We start from the raw sequence: 13118 nt of genomic DNA on the forward strand, positions 1-13118 counted from the left end.
TAATTGCACAAATTCAAGGCATAAATTACACGACGAGGGCATTAATTGCACAAATTCAAGGCATAAATTGCACAAGCTCAAGGCATCAATTGCACAAGCTTAGGGCGTCAACAGTACAAGTCCAAGACATCAATTGCACAAGTTCAGGACATAGCCTACACGAAGTAGGCATTTTACTGGCAAGAACTTATCTGCGCCGCTGCTGCCAACTTCACTAAAGACATTATTCATAAAATTCAAGATGTTAGCCATGGCAACAAAGGCATTGATCGCAAAATAGGGGCATAAATTGCGAAAACAAAGAACTACGATGACACAGATGATAACTTCAAGTTGGCGCTGATTGGCATGATAAAGCAATCGCTCAGTCGAAGTCCCCCTTATCAAAATAGAAAGTACAAATACGCTCCAACACATGAAGCATTCATAAAAATGCCACTATATCCTTATCAAGTCCAATCTCAGCACGTTTGACTGCAACAACAATGGGAAAAATGCGAAATAGTGACGGGCATTTGCGAATGAATGATGAAGAGATAATAAACGACATATGGGAGCTAGCTCATAGTGGGCATTAATTGCATAAGCTAAGGCATATTGCAACGTCTAAGGCATTAACTGCATGATACAAGGCGTGAATTGCAAAAGTTTAAGGCATCAACTGCATTACGAAGGTATCAATAGTAAGCGACTGAGGCACTAATCGCAAAACCTAAAAGACGATGAGCCGGGTCCCCGGGCTGCGCAGACCAAAGTCCCAAGTCTGCACAGATGAGCACCTTCCCCAAGTAATCAGCCGAAATTCCCATGGTTAAACCACGGGTCCAAATATTCTAACAAACATAAGGGTGCAGGGAATCAATCAAGACTACGGCCCTAGTTATCATTGGAAGGGTAATCCGATTCGACAAATATCATTTCACAACAGCAACAGAGAGCTTATGAGTAACACACGACGTTTGCGAAAACACAATACGAAATAATGAATAGCTACTGAAAAGGGGAAGATATCAAAAGATTCATACAAAAGTTAAACAAGTTAGACCAGCTTTTGGTTAACAAAAATCTCGGTACGAATATACAAAGTTTTCTAATCAAAAACAGAAACATTTCAGGATCTAAGGATTGGGGGTTGGAGTCGGGGGTTCTCCATCTGCATCTCTTCATCTGTATCACCGCTTCCATCCCTATCGGAGGGTTCACGCTGCGCTGACTCATGCGTCGGAGACGTCGGCACCGCCATGACTACAGAAGCTGGCTCATAGAACACCCCACCACCCGGGTAGTTACCCCGAACTGACCGGATACGAGAACGAATCTCATCCAGATAAGGCGTCCTAATAAAAGGCTCAGTAGGAAGGTCAACGCCGCGGCCCGTCACGAACAAGCTAATAGCCTTGTCTATGATAGGGAACCACCATTCGGGAGTTGGTCGTGAGTCAGCATTGATACTCAAAATCCCTCCAAGAGCGTTCGAGTCGATGGCGTTCAGCACCGCCTCATTCTCACACAGGGCTCTTTGCTCAGGGGAAGCTTGGATCAAGTTAAGGGTGATCTGGGTTGACTCTTTGACAAGCCATTGCAGCGCCAGAGCCGCAGCATTCAGCAACTCGGGGGGTACGAGCGAATGCAGTGATGGTCTCTAGTAGCATGATGCGCAGGAATGCGTGACCCTCTGAAGAAAGAAAGTAGCGTAGCCGATATTGCTGAGTGCCACGCTGGAAGGCTAGGTTCTCCTTGGCCACAATCTCCTTCTTGAAAGCAGCCAGTTTCTCTGTGCAATCTTGAGTAACTACCGCGAGCTCTTTCCCTTTCTCCTGGTTTACCCGTGCCAACTCTTCCCGAACTCGGGCCAGCTCTGTATCGACAGACAATCTCTCAGCCTTTAACCTCTCGTTCTCCTCTCGCAGAAGGCGAGATTCTTCTTCGGCGTGAGTACACCGAGCCAGCACCGCTAAGACCTCCTTATCTTTGGTCTGAACCTCGCCATCCGCACGGAGGAGACTTCGAGCAAGAGCTAGACACTCAACCCTGGCCTGCGCAGATAATATAGGAAAGGAACTGAGGGAACATCCATCTAAAAAAAAAACAACATCATCGCAAATAACGACAGTTCACCGTCTCAATCGTCAGCATAAGGTCATCTTCCATTTGCCGGCGGCTCAAGGACTCCCGAACATGGAGGTCAGCCGGAGCGATCTGGGCGACCATTTGAGACCGACACTCTTCGCCGGTCAAATCTCCAAGGGCACGAGGGGTGATGCCCACTCCAGAAGACGCCCCAGTGCCGAGAGGACGGGGAGGAGAAACAGCCATCTGAGCAGAGGAGGCGGCACCCTCCGAGATCAATTCAAGGGTCTCTGGCGGCGCCGCCGGCGTTGATGCTTTCTTCTTCTTCTTTTGTTGAGGTTGCTTTTTAGTCGGAGCACCTTTTCGCTTCCTCTGAATCAGAGGATTGCTCTCTTCTGAATTTTCTGCATCCTCATCGCGAAGTTGGAATGGACTGATTGGTGGGCGCCGGGAACCTGAAGATCCTGCAGCGATGGCCTGAGCGGCGCTGCCAACGGTCTGCGCAGCTAGGACCGATTGGCCAGCTCCTGTTTGAGTAAAGTTAAAACTGGCGATGACACCGTGCGATGGTGTTTTCCACGAATCCATACCTGGCACAGATTAACCAACATGAAAAACACGTCATAAACATATCTTAAGAAACAACGCGAACATCAAATAAGTTAAGAGAAGCGGATACGAATGCTAAACAGAATAAATACTAATATTAAATAGCAACAACACAATCAATACCCGCACGGGACAAAGGATGGCGGGAGAATAAGCCTGCGCCGGCCAAGACAGAAGCCTTAGTCACTAGTTCTTTCACCTTCAAAACATTGTTATCTCGAGATTCAGCCAAACGTTTTAGAAGGATGTCTTCAATGTCAGTAACACGTGCAAAGCTGGAGGAGGAAAGATGCTTAGTGCGATGCCACTGAAGTTGGGCATCGGCGCCGATGACATCTGGCCAAGTGCCATTTCGGGTTTGGACAAAAAAAGTATTTATCATGAAAATCTTTGTCTAGAGAGGTCAATTTGTTCATAAAGGCCATATAACCCCCAGCCTTGGAAGTGAAGTTATAATGGGACCCGGTCCGTTTTAGAACGTGGGTCTTATGGAATAAGGCGGCGCTGTAAGGATAATTATTGGCGGCGCAGACTATGTGCAATAAATGGGCTCGACGAATAGAAGAATGAGAAAGTTGAAAAAAGGGAATGCCATACAGATTACATAATTCGATCAAAAAGGGGGAGGGAGGGATTCGCAGTCCTACATCGACTTGATGTAGCTAGACTGGAATAACATCGGGATTAATGCCCCGGCGAGTATCAGGCATATCGAAAGTGGGGTCAGCCAGATTTTGAATCCGGATTTTGTAGTCCGGATCGCCGATATCGATACGAAGAGTATCCCTTAACGCCTTCAGGGACCGAGCAGGCAAAGTGGATTGGGGAAGTTCCGACCCTACGGCGGCCATGGATGATGCGAAGCTTTGAGCGGATCGACAGTATGAAGCGAAAAAGGGGAAATAATAAAAGATCGCTGGGAAAAAGAGCACACTACGAAAAAACAGATGAGGGAAAGAACAGGTACCTGGTTAGACCTAGCGGCGGGGAGGGCAGGAAGAAGAAGGGGACGACCGGCAAGAAAGAGGAAGAAGATTGAAGAAAGGATGAAATACCAGAGAGCGGAAGGGAAAGAGAAGAAGAAAGGAAGAGGAGGATGATAAGTATTTATAAGAGACGAGAATTCAAAAGGCCTGAAGAGAGGGAAATCATTAGGGCTGACACGGGCCCAGAAAAAGAAGGGCCCAGATTACATCACAAAACGACGGTTGGGAATGAAGGGCTTAGATTGAATCATGGCTGTGAAAAGATACGTACGGGAAACAGTGAAGGTGTCAGGCATTAAATGAGGAAACGTCACAGACAAGGAAAATCCAGCGCTGATGAGAACATGCCAGAAGTCTAGTGCAGCTACGAAAATTCAAAATTCTCTTTTCGTAGACTAGGGGGAGAGTAGCTGATGAGGAGTAAGGATCTCATCAGCCATCCTATCGCAGGAATGTCGAATCAAGCGGCGCAGACCTATGCCTGCGCAGACTAAGAAAGGAACTGATCTAGACTCTAAGTGCACCTGGCTCGGAGGAGCGAAGTCGCGTCATACAATTGTCAAGGCAAGATAGCGGCGCAGACAAGAGTCGGCGTAGACCAGAAGAGTCAGCATGACATTAAAACAACATCCGGAGAAGAGTCAAAGGAAGAAGCAACGCTGATGGGAACAAAGACTAAAAGAGCCGCGCAGATAAGACAAAGGGATAACACATATGAAGGGCCCAAGTACATCCTATATAAAGAGCAGCGCAGACAAAGTTCCACCCCGGTTAAAGACAACACGGACAAAGGCTTGACACGATAAAGTCAGCGCAGACAAAAGGTCGTCCCAGCGGAGTCAGCACAGAAAAAGAATGGAAGCAACCAACGTCGAAAGTCTAGGAAGACCACGTGTTCAACGTAAAGCTGCAAGGTAGTTAGGAAAGTCTGTTAGAGGATAGAGAATCATTCACGTACACCGCGTGTGGAGCGCGTGAATGACTTGTAAAGACCTTCTTACCCTTCGCCCTAATGTAATCCTATAAATACCCCCTGTGGCTCATTGTAATACACACGCAAATTTACTTTAAGTTTCTTATCTGCAAGTTTCAAGCGAGTTTACTCTGACATTGCAACTCAGGTTAAATCTGATCTCCTTCTCCAGTTTATTTAGACTTAGGTTTGAGTGTTGAGCTTCACCAATTGCCTTTTCGGTTCCAAGAAATTCTTGTCTCAATATTTTCCAAGCATCAATGGCATTTTTTACACCATAAATGTGTGGAAAATTTGATTTTCAAACACCTTGTTGAAGATATCGCAGCGCCATTGCATTCTTCTTTTTGAATTCCTTCTGCAATCTTTCAAATGCTCGCAAGATTTTGATTGGTGAGAATGTATCAGCTGTGATACAAAAGAAGCTGCCACCCAAGTGCAAGGACCCTGGTATGTTTTCTTTGCCTTGTTATATTGGTGATAGGAGATTGAGCATGCTATTTGTGATCTAGGTGCTTCTGTTAATATCATGCCTTTAGTTGTTTATAATAGCCTATCTGGTGTGGAGTTGGTAGATACTAGAGTTGTGATTCAATTGGCTTATGGGTCGTGTGTTTATCCCGATGGTCTTTTGGAAAATGTTCTTGTGAAGGTGCATGATTTTGTTATCCTGATGATTTTTATGTGGTGAAAATGAGTGGTATGCAGTCGAAAGAGTCAGCTGGTGTTTTGTTAGGTCGTCCTTAATTTCTTAAGGACCACTAAGTCAGTCATTAATGTTTATAGTGGTACTATTTGTTTAGATTATCATAGAAGGTGGTTAGTTAGTTTAATAAGAATATGTGGTATTTTAATTGCCATGTAAAATTAAATTATTAGAAAAATGAATTTGAACCTTAAATGATACAAATCATAGGTAATTAGTAACCATTTCGAACAAATTATAGGTTTAGTAATAAACCCTCCGTCCGCCAAGATTATGTCAATATTACTATATCGGGTGTCCGCCAAGATTATTTCACTTTTCTTTTAAGGCAATGGTCCCACCATCCTTTTTAATATTTTATCCTTAGTAACACTCTTTATTTACAAAAAACTCATCCAAAATTCAATCTCAACCACACATCTCATAAAGTGGTGGGATCCTTTTTCCACTACATCAAAATCATCACCAATTTTATTAAATCCCGTGCCCAAGCAATTTGACATAATCTTGGCGGACGGAGGGAGTAATAGCTTAGTACTGCCTCCGTCCACCAAGTGTGTAGCATAATTACTCGATTGGGCGTTTCACAAAAAGTGTAGCACAATTTTTTTTGGGACATGACCCCACCATCTCAATTCAACCACACAATCGCTTATTTTTACTTTATACACATCTACCAACTTTAAAAAAAAACTGTGTCCACCAAAAGTGCTACACTCTTGGTGGAAGGAGGTAGTAACTTTTTATGAAATTAAATTAACCTTAGATTATACACTCTTGATGTATGCTATGGTCTGCACTAGACCAAATCTTGCACATTGTCAGCAAGTTCATGTGACGATCTGGAAATGAGAATTGACAAGCTGTGAAGAGGATTTTCCGTTATCTCAGAGGTATATCTGATGTTGGTATTGTGGAGGTGTGATGTTCACTGTTCTGTGACTGGTTATTCTGATTTTGACTATGCTGGAGATGTTGATAGTAGAAGATCTATGACTGGTTATGTCTTCACTCTTCGTGGTTCTCTTGTTAGTTGGAAGGTAACTTTGCAGGCTACAGTTACTCTGTCTACAACTGAAGCAGAGTATATGGCATTGACAAAAGCTGCTAAATAGGCAATTTGGTTGAAAGGCTTGTAGGTGATCTTGGTCTACATCATGATCAAGCTATTGTGTTTTATGACAGTCTAAGGTATCATTTTCTGAGGAATGAGCATAGAATCAAGGTGATGAAAGTAGGTGCTACTGATATGTTCACCAAGCCGGTCCCACATAGCAAGTTTCGACATTATTTGGACTTGCTAAACGTCAAAAGTTGTTAGTTGCCCAAGGAGGGAAAATCTGAGGCAGAAATGAGAAGTCTGTTCATCTAGGATTGTAATAATGCAGCTGCAAGGAAGATTCAAGTCAAGGTGGAGATTTGTTGATATGTCTTGAATCTCCCGATTCAAACTATTCTCTCAATACTATATATATATGGTCTTTGAGATCTGTAATATGTAACCTAGCCGGATAATAAAATTCGCTCTCCTCTATGCCCGTGGACGTAGCCATTCTTGGTGAACCACGTAAATCTGTATATTCTTTACGTTTCTGTTCTTTTATTGCTCTATAATCTTATTCCGTCACAACACTATTAGATAATCTTTCTCCTATTTGATCTCTTGTTACCTCCCCCACTACAAGAATTTCGCTAATAGAAAACATGTAAAACTTGTTGTCTATTAAAAAAACGACTATCATAAATGATGATGTAGTCTATGTATGGGTGCTCATAGATGACAGGTCTAGCGCCTATCGTCTATTCACTTATAGACAACAACCAGTTGCCTCGTCGTCTATTTGCTTATAGACGACGAGTATATTTTGTATAGACAATGGTTTTTAACAGCTGTCTATAAAGTACTAGACAACGAGTTTTAGATTCTGTGTTGTCTATTTGTTATTAGAGAACACTTTATTATTTGTTGTCTATTTGTTGGACAACAATTATTTGCATATTGTCTATTTCTTATGTTACAATATTTTTTTGCAATTGTATTTAAATTTTTTATTTTTTCGAATATATATTTCATTAATGCTAAAACCTCATAATAGAAAGCTAAATGAAAAATACGCATGGTCATAGACGATATGCCAAACCATCGTCTATTTCTCAGTCATAAAGAACATCTTGGTGGAAAGTCATCATCTAAGAGTGAATAGACCACAGTATTTTAAACTTGATGCCTATATTATGTTGTCTATTAGCGAATTTCTTGTAGTGCCTTCTCTCATCTGTCCATTTATATAATATTACTGTAGTGTATAATGTACGTTCATATATTACTGTAGTGCCTTCTCTCATCTGTCCATCTAAGAGTGAATAGACCACAGTGTTTTAAACTTGATGCCTATATTATGTTGTCTATTAGCGAATTTCTTGTAGTGCCTTCTCTCATCTGTCCATTTATATAAAATTACTGTAGTGTATAATGTACGTTCATATATTGCGATGGTAAATAACATACATTGTAGCAGAAGTTTGAAATATAACAGCTAATTGATTAAAGCATACATGTGACCTAGGGATGGCAATGGGCCGGATCTGGACCGGATTCTATAAATACCAGATCCAGATCTATTTTATTTTCACAGATCCAGCGGGTCTGAAAATTTGAGATCCAGATCCAAATCCAGATCCATATCCGTCAGATTTGCGGGTCCACGAATCTAGATCCACGTGTTTAATGTTGTATTGATTTTTAATATTTATATATATTTTATATATTTATGTTTGATATTTATATTTATATTTTATATTTAATTTGTGTGAAGTATTAGTATTGTGCATTGATTTTTAAAGTATTAGTATAGTGTATTGATTTTTAATATTTATATTTATGTTTCATCTATACTAATAGAAAAAGAGCCTAAGGCAGTCTAAGGCACAACTTGCATGTGGATTGTCTATTTTACCCATGTTATATATTTATTATTATATTTATAAAATATAAATATATTTTGATATACATTTATTTATCAACCAAATCTATAAAGAATACTTTATATCTATAGTTATTGATAAGACTTATAAATATATATATTCATCCAATAAATTATCTAATAAAAGTAATGAATTAATAGATTTTTTAAAATAATAGATTATCATTTAAAATAACATTAATTACACGTACAATGTACGTTCTTTCTGCTAATATTATTAAAAAAGTAAAAATAAAATATATATTCAAGATCCAGATCCATTTTATAAATTCAGATCCAGATTCGGCCAAGATCCGTCGAGTTCAAAATTTTGAGATCCAGACCTTGGAAAACGGATCTGGGTCGGGTCCAATATCCATTGACATCCCCAACGTGACCTTTCCAAGTGTTTCAATGTAAATCCAAAGTACTGGTAGATAAAAAATGGAGAAAAAGTTTTTCGAAAGCACAAAACAACAAGGGCGAAAAGGAAGGAAGAACAAAAAATACAAGCTACCAAATACGAACAAATAGGACATATACCCATACGCTTATGGCTTGATATCCACGACTTCTATTTTGGAGATAAAGCTTGACTTTCGGATCTTTGTTGCAATCTTGTTGGTTGTCACCATCTTCAATTCCTTGAGAAAATACATGGACCCGATCTCCTCCGGCAGGCTCTCCAGATAGGGACAGTTGTTGATTTCTAATTGGTTGGGCACCCGCATTGCACCTACTGCAACTCGTACATTTCTCAGATCCCACAGCTCTTCGATGCACAGGATATTCAGACTTTGAAACCTGCGGTAAGAGATCACCATTTCCTTACCAGTGTATGCGTTTCGCAATTTGAGGTGCTTTAGCCTCGGCAGCTTTTCTAGCACAGGCATGGGGTCTTCATCAAGACAGCTATTCACCAACCTCAAAGATACTATAATATTACGGAGAATGTAGGAACTTGGTAACATGGGAAGGAGTCCATCGAGTTTGATTGCGTTAGTACTCGTCGATCATAGGCATGCATCTGAAACGAAGATTAGCTCATAAACAAGAGCTATATAGTTGCAGAAGAAAGCAGATAGGTTGCTTAAATCCGAGTTTCCATCAAGTTCTCCTATGCCCAACTTGTTGAGAATTAGCCTTTCCGAATCCGAGTGCTCAACTGTCAAATCATCAACTGAGATGTTAGTTAAGCTTTCAAGATTCCTTAGCATGTCTATCTTCAAAGGCTTCCGAAAAATCACATCAGACATGTAGCGGTGACGAAGGCTACACAATTCCCATATAATATCCGGAATCTCCACCATAAAGTTTAGAGCTATATCAAGAAACTCAAGCTTTTTCAAGCACCACAACGAGTGTGGGAGCTCTTTTATGTAATTGTTTCTCAATCCCAAGTATCTTAACTCCGTCAATGTGCCAATACTTTCCGGTAAAATCTTGAGCCCAAAATCTTCCATGCCCAGTCTCCTAAGTTGTTCAAAACTCTTCCAATAAGATGGACTAGTGTCGAAGTAGCCACCTCCATGGAAGAAGAGAGACTCGAGATGTTCATCTTGATCCGTGGAGTAGTTGAACTCGTCTCTACTACAACTTATAACACGATGACGAGGACTCTGAGAGAGTCGATTAGTTCCATCCTTGTTCAGGATCTCAAACCCCATTTCATCCTCTGCTTTTTAATGGATAGCTTGTGTACGTAGTAGAGCATTTATGTCACCACTTTTTACTTTATTGAAGTTTCTCTTGTCCTTCACTTCAATAATGGATTCACTAATTAATTCCTCTATATACCTCATAGTTATATATGTACTGAATCTTTCTTCGGAAGCACAAATCATCAACATCAATTTTTCTATCCTAATAGTTGTATTTTCCTTAAAGAAGGCTAGATGCAAGAAACAGAACTTCTCTTGTGAATCCAATCTTTGATAACTCGATTCCAATAACTCCAAAGTGGCACCAAAATCAATTGATTCAAGAAGTTGTTCCCATTCACTCCTTGACTTTCTCTTCTTTGCTAACTGTCTTCCCACCTCTTTTATAGCTAATGGCAGACCACCACATTTTGTCAACATCTCTCTCCCCTTTTTCTCTAATTGCTTAGGGAATTGAAGCTCACTCGTCAATTTGTTGTCACAGTTTATCGTTTTTAAAAACAATTGCCAGCTCTTATTAGAGCATCCACAGCGGTGGGTGCGATGGCCGGATCGAACCCGGCCTATCGCACCCACTGCCATTGCCGCTCCCGGGTGTGATGGGGGGGGGGCGTTCGTTCGCACTCGAGGCTTGTGGGAGCGAAGGAGGGGGCGTATAAACACGCGCCCCTTTCCGAAATTAAAAAAAAAAAAAAATTTTAACGGTCATTTGACCGTTGCCTTCAACGGTCTTCGGCCGAATTTTTTTTTTTTTCTTTTTTGTTTTTTTTTTTTCCTTTTTCACCTATATATATCCCCTTCAATCACAAACACTACATCCACCAATTCTCTTCAACTCCTAAAAAATGTCTTCATCCACCAATTCTTCCAACAATAATTCTTCTTCAAATTCTTCATCCGATGAAGAAGTTCATGTTGATCCCGCACAACTTCCTCCTCGTCCCGATCCTACTCAAGCCCCCGATTTATTTTTTATGAGATGTGCTGTGAATTTTATGCAAGTGGCAAGTTCATATCGGTTCGATCCACCTCCACAACGCCCGACGAAAAAGCGGGCAGTGGTTCGTCGTGACCGTGAAGGTGGAGCCGAGCGCCTCCATCGCGATTATTTCGCCGTCGAGCCTGTTTATGGGCCACAATTCTTTCGCCGTCGATTTCGCATGAGCCGGGAGTTGTTTCTACGCATTGTCAATGCGCTAGAAGTCGATCCTTACTTCCAACAACGTCCGGATGCTGTTGGCCGGGTGGGCTTCTCCCCGATCCAGAAGTGCACTGCCGCTATTCGACAATTGGCATACGGAAATTCTGCTGATTGTTGTGATGAATATCTCCGTATAGGAGAGTCGACGGCGTTGGAATGCTTGAAGAAATTCTGCAAGGCCGTCGTTCGTATCTTTGGCAGCACGTATTTGAGGCGGCCAACAACTGCCGATGTGCAACGCATCACTGCAATGCACGAAGCCCGCCATGGGTTCCCGGGAATGTTGGGGAGCCTAGACTGCATGCATTGGGGATGGAAGAATTGCCCCGTTGCTTGGCACGGCGCCTACACTCGAGGGGATCAAGGCGAGCCAACAATTATATTAGAGGCCGTTGCTTCACAAGATTTATGGATATGGCATGCATTCTTTGGAGTCGCTGGGTCCAACAACGACATCAACGTGCTCCACCAGTCCACGCTATTCAACGATGTTTTAGCGGGGCATGCAGCGGCTGTGCACTTCCTCGCCAACAATTCTCACCACACTCGAGGATACTACTTAACAGACGGCATCTATCCGGACTGGCCGGTGTTCGTGAAGAGCTTCCAGTTTCCGAACGATGAGAAGAAGCGGAGGTTCAAGGTGATGCAAGAAGCTGCAAGGAAGGATGTGGAACGAGCTTTCGGTGTTCTTCAGGCTCGGTGGGGTATAATTAAGGGACCGTCGCGTTTGTGGAAGTCGGAGCAAATGAGTTCGATCATGTTTGCATGCATCATATTGCACAACATGATCATTGAGGAAGAAGGTGGAAATGCAAGTAATTTTGACGGCGACGACGGCGAGGGACCAAGTTCTACTCCTCAAACACAATTCAATTCCGGAGCACCACCGGAGTTCGCCGCCTATTTGGCACGGAATGCAAGCTTGAAGGATGCACGATTGCATGCTCGCCTCCGCGACGATTTGGTTGAGCATATATGGGCACGCTTTGGTCCGGTTGACCCGTAGTTCGACGGCTTTAAATCTTTCAAAAATTGGATATTTTAAATATTTGTTGTTTTTTTAATTTTATTTGTAATGTTTGGATTTTTAGTTGAATGAATTTTATGTTGTTAAAATTGAAGTTGTTTAATTTAAATTGAAAAAAGAATAAAAGTAAAGAGAAAATGAAATTAAAATCTATTGCACCCGGGTGGGTGCAATACCATTGTTGGAGTGGGTGCAATAGAAGTGGGACCCATTCTATTGCACCCACTATGGGTGCAAGCATTGTGGATGCTCTTAGAATCCAAAGTTTTCATCTCATGAATGTAAAAGAAGTTTTCATGTAGATTCCATACCACACTGCCAGGGCCGGTCTTGAGAAAAATGAGGCCCTGGGCGAAATTATAAAAAAGGCCCTCAATATATTGAAAAATAAAATTTTCCATTACTTATAAAAAATGACTTCATCTAGCATTTTTAGTTGCATGTTATCTAAAATCTCTTAATCTCTTTTTCTATACATAACTAGTATTACTCCCGTGCAATGCACGGTAAAAAAAATATATTTTTTAGACTATTATATTTAGAAAATAAAATTCTATAAGTTACTTATATTATTATATAAAATAGCTCTAATAAAGAAAATAGCATTAAAATGAAGATAAAACCATTTTATAATGGGAGGATATAAAATGAATGATCAAGATCTTGACAAAACCTTTTTAACTAACGATTATTATTATCTATTTAAAAAATTTCCACCCAAATATCTAGATATTTTTCTTTCAAAGTTTCTATTAGTTTTGAAAGGATTTTTGAAACTTTTAATTACTTTTTACTTATTTGCATTTCATAATATATATTTTTTTGAGGCGTTAATTGACTGTTTATTTTATTCTGTTTTTTTTATATTTTTACTATATAGTATTATTTTTATATTTAAATTTTTTATTATAACAATTTA

At 40.9% G+C, this 13118-nt stretch overlaps 1 protein-coding gene across 1 annotated transcript; it reads left to right on the forward strand.

Annotated features, from left to right (window-relative positions):
• The first annotated feature begins 11128 nt into the window (after positions 1–11128).
• On the forward strand, positions 11129–12178 carry LOC131018181 (uncharacterized). The gene is made up of 2 exons (XM_057946902.1): positions 11129–11876; positions 11976–12178. Exons 1-2 carry the CDS (start codon positions 11129–11131, stop codon positions 12176–12178), a joined length of 951 nt encoding a protein of 316 aa, XP_057802885.1.
• The last annotated feature ends 940 nt before the right edge of the window (positions 12179–13118 follow it).

The sequence above is a fragment of the Salvia miltiorrhiza genome, chromosome 3 (genome assembly GCF_028751815.1).
Source record: "Salvia miltiorrhiza cultivar Shanhuang (shh) chromosome 3, IMPLAD_Smil_shh, whole genome shotgun sequence".
Lineage (NCBI taxonomy): Eukaryota > Viridiplantae > Streptophyta > Magnoliopsida > Lamiales > Lamiaceae > Salvia > Salvia miltiorrhiza.